The sequence below is a fragment of the Asterias rubens genome, chromosome 3 (assembly GCF_902459465.1).
Source record: "Asterias rubens chromosome 3, eAstRub1.3, whole genome shotgun sequence".
Classification (NCBI taxonomy): domain Eukaryota; kingdom Metazoa; phylum Echinodermata; class Asteroidea; order Forcipulatida; family Asteriidae; genus Asterias; species Asterias rubens.
The window spans coordinates 6,168,681-6,183,377 of record NC_047064.1 but is presented as its reverse complement, the minus strand read 5'-3'; the positions used below and the strand labels follow the sequence as shown (position 1 = coordinate 6,183,377).

Here is a 14,697-nt window from a genome sequence, read left to right as displayed (position 1 = left end):
ACTGTTCAATAATACTTTAAAACAAACTTCAAAATTTGCGTTGCTTGCAAATTATTACTTATATTACTATCATAAATAGAATTTTGTTTTTTGTAATTGTTTCCAAGTTATTATAAACCAGTTGTACTTATTTATGATCATCAATCTGAGTTTACAAACATTTTTACAGAGGGTAAGTGGTTTAAATACCCACTTGTGATAAACATCACATGGCCATGTGGCGCGAAAGTCAGTGCACCAGTTGTCGAGGTCACCGTTTCTAACTGTGCGAAACAAAAACGGCAAGAACAATTTTGATTCTGTGGTCAGAATTCGACAGAATTTGCCGAAATGGATGTTGCAGATCAGAGAACTGGTGTGACACAAGTTAAGGATGCCGTCGCAGAAAAGTGCCAGAAGTTGTTCCAGGACTTTTTGGAGGAGTAAGTTTCTAAGTTTTAGTAAAAACTTTCTTGTCCTTGCCGTTGCGCAAGTTAAATGTTGGCTTCTTTGTCACACCGGTGTCAGGCCTCACTTGTCACTTTTGTATGTCGTTTGTTTATAAAGTATTACTATTAGATTACTATTTTTGTAAAGGTAACATTTATTGATTCAGTACTACTCAGCTTTCATAAGGCGCCCAAGAACATGTCACAATAAATGAAATTTTTGTACACGTTTTTTTTGGACCGATTTTCAAATCATCACATCTAGGACAAAGTCATCATTTAGTAAGCCCTGTTGAGCCTGTTATGTGTTATAGTAGGGTAATTCCACAGATGTAAGAAACAAAATGAGGTAGGTTGGAGTAGTATAGGACTTTTTTAAATGGGAGAAATTTGCAATCAAACTACCTCGCATTTTGCGACCTTTGAAAACTTAGCGTTTAAGACATGTATCGAAGGTGGGCTGTAATGGTGACATTGATGAGACCGATGTTAAAAGCGGAGGCCATTAATTAACAGCTCAACAAGGTGGGCTAGTTGGAAACCAAACAACTCGCCCCCCCCCCTCCAGCAAAGTCGGCCACTATAAAGCCGCCCCCTAGCAAAGTTGCCCCTCACTCACAAAGTCGCCCCTCACTTCAAAGTCGCCCCTCACTAAAGTCACTCCAGACGGAGTCACTCCCTGTCAAAGGCATTTGATGTATCAACTTATTTAAGATACATACCAAAATTAATAGGGTCAAGCTGTACTTCATGTCTTTGTTTAAAAAGTAATGTTAAAATGCTGTTTTTCCCCCTTGTCATTCAGATTCACAGTTGATGGCGAGTTGAAATATCAACAAGGAGTTGAAGAGTTGATCAGACCAGAGAGGAATACGCTGACTGTCAGCTTTGAGTATATCCAACAGTACAATCAACAACTGGCTACAACAATCCAAGAAGAATACTACAGGTAACTAACTGACAGGTTTTTCTTTTGTCACATCAACAATTGAAATGGGTTGATTTTGTTTTGAAGTCTTAGTGTAGGATTTGAAACTTTGCATGGTAGGAGTATCATCAGGCGAGGTTTGCTGTAGCACCATGTGTACATCTCTATTGAGTAGAGTTGGTTCTGAAAAGAACCGGTATCAACATTTTTATCAGTATGCGCCGTTCATTTTCAGGAGAAAGAAGATGATAAGAGCTGCATTGCTCTTGTTAGATTTTTATGAATCAAAGTAATAACTTTTTGGTCACTAACCAATTAAAGATGATATTTCAAAGTAATTGCAACTAATAAAATGCCCAACTCAAAGTGTAAACAACAACAAACTGTCTGTATAAAAGGTAAACCAACAAAAATAACTTCTCAACAAAAAATCAATAATTGTACCATTTCTTTCTTTTGTCCCATGTCAGAGTCTACCCTTTCCTCTGCACAGCCGTCAGAAATTTTGCCAGAGATCGAAGCCAGATTCCACCTTCCAAAGAGTTCTACGTTGCCTTTGAAGACGTTCCAACGAGACACAAGTAAGAAAGTAATTGATTGATCAGAGATGATTTATGCAGGCATGATCGGCAGCAAATTGCGCCACAGCACCTTGTAAAGCATTAGATGGTGCTATCAGAATTAGGTCTCGTATTTCAAACGCAGTCCAACATCTGGCAGGAAAAACTGTATGTTACAGCGCCAGGAGCGTCACTGAGTGATGGACATGTGCGCTATATAAGAAGCCACAATTATTATTATTATTATTATTATTATTATTATTATTATTATTATTATTATTATTATATTCTTCTGATTTCAAATTGATTTGCCCCTGATTGCCTCCATGCCCCCTGGTCATTGCCTTGGTGCCCTTGAAATGCTCTAGTAGAAATTTTTTACAATTTCCTCATAGGGTGCCCTTTACCAAGGAGAAAATGCATTGGTACCCTCAACCCTTTTCAAAAACGAAGCATACGGGCCTGAACATCATACCTGTTTAAGAAGTGAATTAATAATTGTTCCATGATACAACTTAATCAACCAAAAATACCACATGCTTTGGCCATCAAATTGTATTTCTTAAAACTTGAGGCGTGTCATGGCTTAGCGGTCAAGAGCATTGGGCTCAAGCTCTAGTTTCTCTGATCAAAGGGTCTCGACACTTTACAATAATTGCTTTGTTTACATAGTTTTGAGCATGCTCCCATTTACAATAACAATGGATTTACCTGGTCACTTTGATGCTATCTAGAGTCCCCCCCCCAAAAAAAAAAAACCCATCTTATTATTGTTGCTGAAAAAACCTAGCGAAATCCTGATGTTTTATTCTCCTTTTTAATTCTCAGAGTGCGCGAGTTGAGTACAGCTAAGATTGGCACCATAGTGCGCATCAGCGGTCAAGTCGTACGAACGCATCCCGTCCATCCAGAGCTGGTCAGCGGGACGTTTGTTTGCTTAGACTGTCAGACAGTCATTAAAGATGTGGAGCAACAGTTCAAGTACACACAGGTTGGTTCAATTGAAGATGTCGACTTCTGGAATGAAATCTCCTGAGCTCAATGTAATGGTTCTGCTTATCACAGAATTTATGCTTGCTGCCAAAAAAATCGCGTACTTTTCAGTGTGCTATAAATTGGGCCCAGTTCTTAAATGATTCATTATTTTTGTCAAACAACCATATAAATCGTTAAATCGTTGTGAGGTCTGAAAAGTCTACTAGAGCCTACACTCGGTAAATGCAGGGCCCAATTTCATAAAGCCTGTAAGCACAAAAACTTACCAAGCACAGACAAATATTGCTTGGCAGAAACTGGCTACCATCCAAAAGTCCATATAGTTTTTATCAAGTGACTGGTACCCAGTAGCATTTTGCGTAGCATAGAAATTTGCTTAGCAGTATTTTTTGTTATGAAACTGGGCCCCTGTCAGCCCTTGTTATTGATAAAATATTTCTAAGAACCAAATAAAATGTCTGATGTTGAGGCACTTAAACCCTGCTGTCATTACCCCTTTGTGTTACAGCCAACCATTTGCCGCAATCCTGTCTGCAACAATCGCAACCGTTTCATGCTGGACACGAACAAGTCGCGCTTTGTTGATTTCCAGAAGGTTCGCATCCAGGAGACTCAGGCAGAGCTCCCCAGGGGAAGCATCCCAAGAAGGTACCTAAGACGAAAGTTTTTTGGAAGGGGGTAACAAGAGTTTAAAGGGAGTGTCTCTAGAATTGTTCGGTGGGTTCTATAGACCACCAAGTGTGCAAAGTTTGGCGCTTTAATCTGGCGGGTCACGATTTTGCCAAAAATTGGCCCTAACTATTAGTGAGGATTTGGTAAAAAGGTGTACGAATTTGCTGGAAATTAAAAAATGGGTTTCCAAATTGTTCATTTACAATACATGTATTGTTACAGAGAAAACAGGGTGTCCAAATTTAAAACAGGATGCATCCAAAAGACACCCAGAATGGTAGGAACATTCTAATTTGATTGGACAAGTAGGCCAGTGAGCATATGGGCTGTTCTACTGAACAGCAAGATGGGTTCAATTGGAATGTTCCAAACTCTAATGCCCATTTATACTAGTATAGTACTCCTACCACCATACTTCGGCACAATTATTTGGTCTTGTGAAGTGTTCGAGCAGTCCAATGTATGGAGAGCGGTTATAAGTCATTGCTAGATCCTAAAGAGTTCATACTGTACACTGGAGGTTAAGCTTGGGCGATATCACGATATTATCGAATATCGCGATATTAATTTGGAAACGATTTCGATATCAGTTCGATTTGGTTTTAATCGAAATATCGATATATCGTGATATATCGCGATATATCGCGATATCGATTAAGTGTCGCAATATCGCGATGTATTTCCTAGCTGAGACATCTTGCACCCCATAGATTTGGAGTGAAACCAGAAGAATAGGTCACTAAACACCTCTCTTATGCTATGACTCTCTTCTACAACTTTCACTGGGAGTTTGAAGACTGATGATGTCAAATTTAAATAATCGCGATTATATCGAATATCGCGATATATATTTTCAGGGATATATCGTGAATAAAAGAATTTGATATGGCCCAAGCTTACTGGAGGTTAGTGTTAGCTTTGCAGTCACCAAGCATTGCTCTAAAGTTGTCTTCTCTTTAATCCCCCAGTGTGGAGGTGGTTTTGCGTGCCGAGGCAGTTGAGCTTCCGCAGGCTGGAGACAAATGTGACTTCACTGGTACCCTCATCGTGGTGCCCGATGTAGCTCAACTTTCAGTACCAGGTATGATGTAGAAAAGACGAGGGTAAAATTTTACCCACAAAAATGCTTTAGCACTGGAATTTTCAACTTAGCAGGAATGGTTACTAGCTAGAATAATGTTAATTACTTGTAGTTGGTTCCCTGCTATTTCTTTTGCATTGTATGACTTTTTGGGGCTTTCTAAAAATAACAGCAGATTTTGATTTCCTGAAGTATTTGAAGTTTTGTTTTACAAAGTTGCCAATCTTATTGGTTGTTTCATACCAAAATGTTTAAAATGATAAAACATGTTGTATGTTGTTTTTGATCTTGTCACTGTATGTCCTGAATAGCTGTTTAGAAAAAATAATTGTTATTATTCATTATTCTCTGTTTTTGTATACAGGAAAGTTTGCAGAGTTTTGAGAAAGAAGTAACAAAACGTTTTTTTTTTTCTCTTCGTTTCTTTTCTTTTCATTTAAGGTGCCCAACAGGAAACTTCCACCCGGAGTAAAGGAGGCGAAGGGTACGACCATGAGGGTGTGAGAGGGCTCAAGGCGCTGGGCGTACGGGACCTGTCCTACAGGCTCGCCTTCCTGGCCTGTAACGTCACTCCATCAAACCCAAGAGTAAGTTCAAATATTGATTTTTTTTTCATGCTACCTCGTTGGAATTGAGACCATTTTCATGAAACTGATTTCTAGTAATGGTACGTCTCAGCTGATTTTCTATTGTTGTATTATTTCTTTTTAGCACCATATATTTGTTTAAAGTTGTTTTCACACAAAAAATTGAGGTCAAAGTGTGTACATAGTCCTCTTATTGTCTGTATACAGTTGCATAAAACTGAGATGGGGGTCATTTATTGTTCTACTCAATTGACTAAATGAGTGTGATAAACGTTCGTTGGTGTGGTTTTCCTTTCACTTTGTGAACTAACACGGTCCACCATTTTGTGGAGTCAAATATTTGTATCCGTTTATGTGCACATTTTTATTTCATGCTTTGGCTACTCATCTTTTCTAGTTTGGCGGTAAGGACATGCGTGGTGATGAGATGACAGCCGAGGCCATCAAGAAACAGATGACCGACCAGGAATGGCAGAAAGTCTATGAGATGAGCCAAGACAAGAACCTGTATCATAACGTCATCACCAGTCTCTTTCCTACAATACATGGTACAGTGATAAGTATTGTAATATAGTCTATTCTGATTGGTGGATCCATAGCAACAAGGAGTGTGATTTTAAGTTGTATATCGCACAGCCCATATCACACCCTGTGTATTGTGTGTTCCAACTCCGCATATTGCGTTTTTATAAGATATACGCTAAAAGGACAGCTGAAAAGAAGTTGATGTAAATTCAAAAGTAGCGCAGTCGTCTCAAGCTTGCTTGAAGGTTGTTCGATCAAAGTGCTTCGGAATTTACTTTTTTTCTGACTTTTTATTTTTCAGGTAGTGACGAGATCAAGCGAGGTATTTTGTTGATGTTGTTTGGTGGAGTTCCCAAGACTACCATGGAAGGCACCAGTCTGCGTGGAGACATCAATCTTTGCATTGTTGGAGACCCCAGTACTGCCAAGAGTCAGTTTCTGAAGTGAGTAGGATTCCAAAAAGTACCTTGACGTTTTCCAAAAATTCAAAAAGTATGTCATATTCAAAATGTTCACCTGTTGTTCCTTTAGGTCATCTTTCAACAAAGTACTTTGTAGCAACTAAGAAGATATTTTCTTAATGTTCCCAACTTTTCCAGAATCTCAGATGTGAGAGTTCAATATGAGTTTATGGAGTACACTGTTTAAAGATGTACATTTCAAATTTAGGAAGAAACTATAAATCAATAGTCAACTTGCGGGTACAACCATGTGTAAATCTCTTTTGTGGGAGTGTTGGCTCCGAAAAGACATGGTGTGGTCTCGACGTTTCGAACAGTATACTCTGCTTGTCTAGAGTATACTGTTTGAAACGTCAAGCTCCCACAAAAGAGATTCACAGGGTTGTTTCCACAAGTTGACTACTTGTTTATAGTTTCTTCCTATTCATCTAAACCATGCAAAGCTTCAAACAAGACTTGCATCTCAAATTGTTGATTGTCTGAATTAATTTTCAATATATGCTTATTTTTGTTCCTTTTTTTCCTTCTCAGAGCTGTGGAGGAGTTCAGTCCACGTGCCGTATACACCAGCGGAAAGGCCAGTACGGCAGCCGGTCTCACTGCAGCTGTTGTCAAAGACGAAGAATCGCATGAGTTTGTCATTGAAGCCGGCGCCCTCATGCTGGCCGATAACGTAAGTCTGATTCTGGCGTGATTGGCTACATATAGACTGGTCCCCTGTCTTTATCTGCAAGGATAAACACAGGCACTGGGCCCAATTTCATAGAGCTGCTTAAACACAAAAAGTAGCTAAGCACAACAAAATTGTGCTTACTAGAATAAGGTTACCAGCCACAATACAATGTCTCATGTACAATTTGTGACTGGTATCCTGCTCATTTTCTGCTAAGCAAACGGTTATTAAGCAATATTGTCTGCTTAAGCAGCTCTATGAAATCGGGCCCTGGTCTTACAAGCCCATTGATTTCATTGCATACAATTCTGTGTCATGATTGGTCCGAGGTGATGTAATGTCACTTTGCAATTCCGACCGTCTGCATTCAGCGCATGTGTGCATAAAGTTGTGTACATCATGTCGTGTTATTTTATTTACTATGTAATGGCTAGGTGTACATGCCATTAGATCTCCAGAAACAAATTTGACTATTTGAGAACTGAGTTATTGATGTTATCATTCTGATTCTTATTTATATTTTTTAGTCTGATTTTGATTTTAAATGTGTATTTGTTCTGCTTCGTTTTACTTTTCTTGAAAGCAGAGCCATGAAATTGCGTTGTGCTTATTTGTGTCATATTATTTTGTTGTATTGATTAACATGCTTTCATGTTTCTTATAATTGTTTTGTATATAATATGTTGAGTTTCACCTTGGCCCAAGTTCACGGCTCTGCTTACCGCGGAATTCTGCGCTTTAGGCTCATAGAATCACACACTTTTCAGGGTATCCTAAGTACAGAATTCTGTGGTAGGCGGAGCCATGAAATTGCGTTGTGCTTATTTGTGTCATATTATTTTGTTGTATTGATTAACATGCATTGATGCTTTCATGTTTGTTATAATTGTTGTGTATATATTATAAAGTTGTGTGCTATAAAGTTGCATTATTATTAATTGCAGTCTCTGATTTTAATTTTAACATTGATGATTGCATTGCTTTTCCATTAAGATTGTGTATTATTTAATACAACCAATTATTGAATTTATGTTTTGCATTCTCCACGTCCAGCCTATTTAACGGCACATTACGTTCAAATTCAAGTAAAAAGTTACACAGGAAGAAATAGGCCTAAAAATATAATAAACATTTGAAAATACCTGTAAGTACAGAAGAAAAGCATAAGAGAGAAGATGTAATTAGTTGTTTACTACCTATTTACCAACAAACAAAGTTTTATTTTCCGTATGCCTTGAAAAAAAAGTATGCCTAGAAGTTTACATAGATTTATCAGATTATTTAAGTTATATCATTGTTTTAATTGCAGTAGTATTTAAACATTGGTAATTCAAAGTTATCATATCTTACAAAGAAAAAATTCTCCATACTGGCCTCAGGTTGGTAACATTGAAGAGAATTAACTGAAAACAAAATGGGCGCTCCACAATAAGACAATAATTTGTATCCTGGGTTCGTTTTGTAGGGTGTGTGTTGCATTGATGAGTTTGACAAGATGGACCTTAAGGATCAAGTGGCTATTCATGAAGCCATGGAACAGCAGACCATCTCAATCACCAAGGCTGGCATCAGGGTATGTAAACATTCCTTCCCAACCCCACGCTCAAAACTAGATCTAGGTTGTAGTCAAGGGGTGTAATGGTCAATGGGAGACTTTCTGGGACGATAGAGGGCAGCAGACTTAACGGGTAAATCCATTGTTCTCAGAATTATGCGCATGTTCAGAACTACGTAAACAATGGGAATTTACCCGGTATGTCTGCTGCCGCCTAGCGTTGGAAAGTATCCTATTGGGTTAGAGCATCGAATTCAAGTTCTGGTGGTTAATTCATAATTGCCTCTCTTCACCGAGGGGTATAAATGGGTACCTGCGAGGGTAGAGGTTGAATTGTGTTTGAAATAGCCTTCTGAGCTTCAAGGCAGCTGGGGCTGTGTACTCGCCTAGAAGCTGGTATTTGCCCAATGACCAGGGCACTAATGTTAAGCGCATTGAGATGGTTATTGTAAGCAGCACTATATAATAACTGTAGTTTTATTATTAATTGTGAATGATAACCCTGCAATAGTCTCCTAACAGTTTGAGCATCCTAAATGCAGTATTTTGTTCTGTTCTTTCCTTTGTAGGCAACGCTGAATGCTCGAACATCAATCCTGGCCGCAGCCAATCCAATCGGTGGCCGTTACGATCGAACGAAACCGCTGAAGCAGAACATCAACCTGACCGCTCCAATCATGTCGAGATTCGATCTGTTTTTCATCCTGGTGGACGAATGTAATGAGGTCAGTGAAGAGTTGATGGAATATTTAGGTCTTGTTCCCTGTATATGCTGTATTAAACTAGAATACTGATTTTCATTTTACAAGAAAGGGGCCAGACTATTTTCCCCTCCATCCTCAGTTTAGGAAATGTGTATTTGACTAGAAGAATAACAACATGGCTTTTTTATGCAAGTTGCCAGACACACAAGGCATGAAGGCCACTTCAAGGTGTGGGCTACAAATAGACTTTTTTTTTTTCAAGGGGGCCGAAACAGGGTTATCCCCATTTACCTGGCTGGTCGAGCAGGAAGCACTGCCTCCCCAGCTACCCCCTGATTTGTATGTTGTTTTGAACCTTTACCCTGATCGGGTATCATCCCCTAATATCGGTGAGGTTATCCTTGGGCTTTTTCTTAACCTTGGCTCGGACTCCATCCTTAATAGAAGGACTGTGCAAAATGTACACTACTCCAGTTTCTACAACAAAATTTCTGATGCAAAAAAATCTGCATGAAATGCATAATTTTACAAATTGCTAAATTTTAATCATCCGCTTTGTCTGCCTCGCTAGATAGACGGCACGTTTCTAAATGTTTTTATTATTATTTGGACAGGTAACTGACTACGCCATCGCTCGTCGTATTGTGGACCTCCATTCCAGGAATAATGAGTCTGTGGAGAGGGTGTACTCAGTGGAGGACATGCAAAGATACCTGATGTTTGCCAGACAGTTCAAACCAAAGGTAAGAAACCTCGGGTCTGGTGTTCTTACTACTTTAATCGAATTTCCGATTTGCTCACTTTCAAGAAATCATTAAGTAACTTGTTAGTAAATAACCTAGAAGTTGTAGCAGATAAGGCAGTATGTCACCTGTGAACTTTCAACTGAATATGCAGTGCCCAATTGTTGAGAACCCATCCATGATTAACAAATTGATGCGGGGGATACCAACTGCATCTCTGGCTACAGCGGTTGCAAACGGATGCCAAGGAAATTTGAATCCCCAAAACTCTCCTTGAGTTAAGTTTTGGAGATTCAAATTGTTGACGTACTTTTATTGTTTCTTTAGAGCAAATATAAGCATTTCAGCTGAAACGATTTTGCAGGATGCTTACTGCCATTAAGGTCTTTATAACAAGGAGGCTTTTGGATGAACTTTTAACATTTTTGTCCCGGGTCATCACCAAAGCATGACCTTACCTTTAAAAGAAAACCCTAATCGAAAAATGCTTCAAAGCTTATGGTGTTAATGGATCTTTGTTTTGGGTATGCAGATCACGAAAGAGTCCCAAGAGTTCATGGTTGACGAGTACAAGCGTCTTCGCCAGCGAGATACGTCCGGTGGTACCATGTCATCATGGAGGATCACCGTCAGACAACTAGAGAGCATGATCCGACTGTCCGAGGCCATGGCCAGACTGCACTGCCAGGACGAGGTTCGTACGCTCACCTAGGCCCAATTTCATAGAGCTGCTTAAACACAAAAATGCATAAGCTGAGCAGACAATTAAAAACGCAGAAGTTTTTTGCAATATTTTCAACAAATCCCAAGTTTTCATAATTTTGGCAGAAAGTGCAAGTATTGAGTTGCGTATTTTCTTATTTCTTCAGGTCCAACCCAAACACGTCAAGGAAGCGTTCCGTCTCCTCAATAAGTCCATCATCAGGGTGGAGCAACCCACCATCAACTTCGAGGATGAGGAAGAAGATGGACAAGAAGGTATGAGAAGATCAACTTGCTAAGCAAAATTTGTCTGCTTAGCGGCTCTGTGTCATGAAGGCTTAATGTCATGAAGCTGTTATGCTTAGGCCGTTTTTAGAAACCACAGTGGAGGATTTGGCTCTTTAAAATCTGCAAATAATCTTCTCATAATTATGGGGTCATTATTGCAATTTGTATGGGTTTCATAAATTCCTTTTGCTTATTTTGGAGGGCCTATTGGGACACAAATTCATTGACTAAAGCATGCATTGTTTCTGTTCTTAGAATTGGAGCCGGAGGACAAAGACACCACCCCCATGGAGACCGACATCCCGGCCACGCCCGTCGAAGACCCAGAGCAAGCCAAGAAGAAGGGCATGCAGATGTCACTCAACGAGTACCACACAACATCAAAGTTTTTGGCTATGTACGTCAGGAAGCAGGAAGAAAAAGAAGGTCAGTAGTTGTAGAAGAGGATAAGGGATGATTCAACAACGAAACACTTTTATAATTAGCCTTTAAAAAATACCTTAAGGCAAACCTTGAGTTACCTTCTTTTGTGCATTCTTCCCCGACTTAAAGGAATTGTACCAATTTAGAAATTGGAACCCACTGTTATTTTCCAATTCTATTTAGTTGTAGATATATACAATTAAACTAACCTGTGAAAAGGTCATTTCAAAACGAGTTAGTGTTTTTGAGAGATTGCTGAAAGTCTGAAGCAGTTATGTTCACGCAGGAAGAGTAATCTGCAAATGGAATAAACAATTTAAGACACATTATTGGAAATTTTACTGCAGTACTTCAAAGTGAGATGTTTCTCAAAATGCTTTATATCATCGCAAGCAGCTGATCCTATTTACCAATAATTTTTACTGCCATTCATTTTAAGAGTGATAACTAAATGTATACCTTCTCTTTAGTTTTGCATTCCTCCATTACTTAAATATAAATGGAACATTTTGCTTCTTCAGGTTCACCAGATAACGGTTGCAATAACATTTCTGTATTTTTTATTACTCTTGACAGAGGAAGGATTTGAAGGCATCCGTCGGAGCGAGTTGGTTAACTGGTACCTGAAGGAGATGGAGTCTCAGATTGAGACAGAAGCTGAGCTCATAGAATGCAAGGCCAAGGTGGAGAAGATCATTAATAGATTGATCAAAAAGGTTTGTTCTTTTATTTAGCAATATAATAATAGCCAAGGGTGCAAACACCACTCCAAACTACTGTGTGATGGACTGTTAAAATTGTTAACAAGTCTAGCTGAATGTGCAATTCTTTTAAATATTAATTTTGAGTGTATTTTGTTGCAGAAATCTCTTTTATTGTGATATTTGTAATGTAAATTTCTGTAAGATTCACTGATTTTTTTTCTTTCTTTCAATTAACTATGAATAAATGTTATACTTTTATTAAAAATATCTGCTTAGTATTGTAGCTGATTGTACTAACTTTCTTGCAACGGCTCTCGTTGGTTTTGTACATACTGGGGACCTTCACCCAACTGGGGACCTTCACCCAACCGACCAGGGACCTTCACCCAACCAGGGACCTTCACCCAACCAGGGACCTTCACCCAACCGGGGACCTTCACCCAACCAGGGACCTTCAGCCAACTGGGAAGCCTGTTGTCCTCTTTTGTTATGCGTTCCCCGTTTGAATGTGTATACTAAACCACCAATGATTTTTGTTCTTAATGTTTTTAGGATCACGTCTTGATAGAGCTCTCTGTGACCGGGCTGAAGGAGCGCAAAGCAGACTCTGAATCGGAAGGCATCGTTGATGAGAAGGACCCCCTCCTTGTCGTACATCCCAACTTCACTATGGAGGACTGAGGAACTGATAAGAGAGAGTCTTGTAAAAACGTCTGAAAAAACTTGAGATGAATTCAAGATATATAAAAAAAAATTATGTTGGTTTTGGATCATGAACGAAAAGAAAGACTCTGCTGGGGTCGAATCATCAGGCCACTAACTATTTGTTGTGTTTATGGATCACATCACAGTTTCCAAAATACAGTGTATTCACTCGAAGAGTGGGGTTTTAAGCTTTAGCGATTTATCAAACTTTTGCCCGTTTGATATATTGAAAAGCTTTTTTTTTTATATACAGAATTGTCAGATTAAATTGAATTTAAAAATACAGTTCATTTGTATTGTGTGAGAGGAGCTGTTTGAGCTTTTCTCAAACTAAAAAGAATATATTATCCAAATATGGAAATATTGAGGGGACAATTGAATATACTTCTCCACTAGTGTTAAATAATAACAACAAATATACCTTGTAGATGTACATGTACATGGTCTCCCCCAGTGTATCATGGCCTGAGTGGTCTGGCGCACAGAATTTAAGTTCTGGTGGTCGAGTCATCATAGTCTGTAGTCTTGGTTCCATGACCATTGTACTTCTGACTTCCGGATCCCACGGCCTCGCATAGATCGGAACGTTGGTTGTGTGTGACCGCACAACACCAATGGTCACTTTGGCCAAGTGGTTAAACTGCAGGACATGCAATCACAAGGTTGTGGGTTTGAATCCCCAGCTAACCGCTGATTTCACAATGACTAGAATAAATATTGTCGTCTAGTTACTGAATCACAATTTCTTGATTTGTGTAATTTGTTAATCAAAGAAGTTAAACCAATGTTTGTATGAGAGAGATTGGCTTTTGCCAGCTCAGCATTTATATCCCTTTGTGGGAGTTTGTCGAGTTTCTTTGTTGATTAATATCATTGTACATGTTTTGTTGCAAAGGTTGGGGCATAGCTGCAACTTTTAAGAAAAGTTACAGAAACAAGAATTTGTGGGAATCAGAACAGCCTTTGTAAAAAGTTTAGTGGCTGAAATACTTCATAGTGTAAAGCAGTTTAAATAATGGCGGGAATTGGCATAATTGATACTTTTCATACTTGTAAATAATGGCCGAATACACTAATTGATACTTTTCATACTTGTAAATAATGGCCGAATACACAACAGCTAAATTTCATGGAGCTTCTTAGTGTTGATAGATGTTATGAATGATTGTAATGCTTCACCATTTTCTGCTGTGCAAAATTAAGTAGGAAACCAAACAGTTTTTCGAGTAAGCAATAGTGTTTTGTGCTTGGCTTATTGTTGGGCTTATAAGCAGCTACATGAAATCGGGTTACAGTGATCAAGAAGTAATTGGGTGAACAGGAGGCATGTTAATGAGAAATCTAAATCTTATCCACTCGTTCTTTGTTACATGTATATATAAGTTCACTTTGGATATTGTTTTGATAAATAAACGAGAGAATTTAATTCCTGGGTTTCTGTTCATTGTTTGTTTTATTTGTACCTGAAATACCTTCGAGTCTACAAATTAGAGTAAAAATATACACAAAAGTATGATTTATTTGTTGCAGACAGTATGAGAGACTTCAGACAATAGTCTCACTAGTTGGTAGTTGTAGTTTAATGAAGCCTGTGATTTGTTAAGGTTTTTACAGATTCAGCATTGTTCAATGATCTCCCTGCGTCTTTTAATTTCCTGAGGAATTGCCATCTTTGGAGATGTAGGACTTGGCTCCTTGATCTGATGCAGAGAGTCTGCAAACCACTTGGATTTAACATGAAGAGAATGTTGCGTCAAGTGGGTTCTGTTGCCCATTTTAAAGAAATTTATTTTCTTGGAGGCTTTCTAGACATGTCTGTAGCCATGAAGGGGAGGCCAAACACACACTTGTGTTGCGAAGCCATGAGGCCTATGCCAATTGCCAACCTCATCTTGCAGTTTTGATATTGAATTACTCCAAAGGATTGAAACAATTTTGTATACAAACAATTTCGTAAAGCGC

General features: G+C 38.7%; 1 protein-coding gene across 1 annotated transcript; it reads left to right on the top strand.

The window, feature by feature from the left end:
- Nucleotides 1-244: 244 nt before the first annotated feature.
- On the top strand, nucleotides 245-13,457 carry LOC117288474 (zygotic DNA replication licensing factor mcm6-B-like). The gene is made up of 18 exons (XM_033769352.1): nucleotides 245-422; nucleotides 1,234-1,377; nucleotides 1,827-1,937; nucleotides 2,745-2,907; nucleotides 3,421-3,560; nucleotides 4,553-4,665; nucleotides 5,107-5,252; nucleotides 5,650-5,800; nucleotides 6,079-6,220; nucleotides 6,770-6,911; nucleotides 8,377-8,484; nucleotides 9,036-9,191; nucleotides 9,785-9,913; nucleotides 10,446-10,607; nucleotides 10,783-10,891; nucleotides 11,159-11,329; nucleotides 11,903-12,042; nucleotides 12,583-13,457. The coding sequence occupies exons 1-18, from the start codon at nucleotides 331-333 to the stop codon at nucleotides 12,709-12,711; spliced, it is 2,448 nt and encodes an 815-aa protein (XP_033625243.1). The 5' UTR covers nucleotides 245-330; the 3' UTR covers nucleotides 12,712-13,457.
- The last annotated feature ends 1,240 nt before the right edge of the window (nucleotides 13,458-14,697 follow it).

What these genes read in the sequence shown, in the direction of transcription:
- LOC117288474 (XM_033769352.1), top strand. Translation starts at nt 331, where the DNA reads ATGGATGTTGCAGATCAGAGAACTGGTGTGACACAAGTTAAGGATGCC. An exon ending in AGGGGAAGCATCCCAAGAAG is followed by an intron (nt 3,561 to 4,552) that starts GTACCTAAGACG and finishes TTAATCCCCCAG; the next exon opens with TGTGGAGGTGGTTTTGCGTG. An exon ending in TGGTGGACGAATGTAATGAG is followed by an intron (nt 9,192 to 9,784) that starts GTCAGTGAAGAG and finishes TTATTTGGACAG; the next exon opens with GTAACTGACTACGCCATCGC.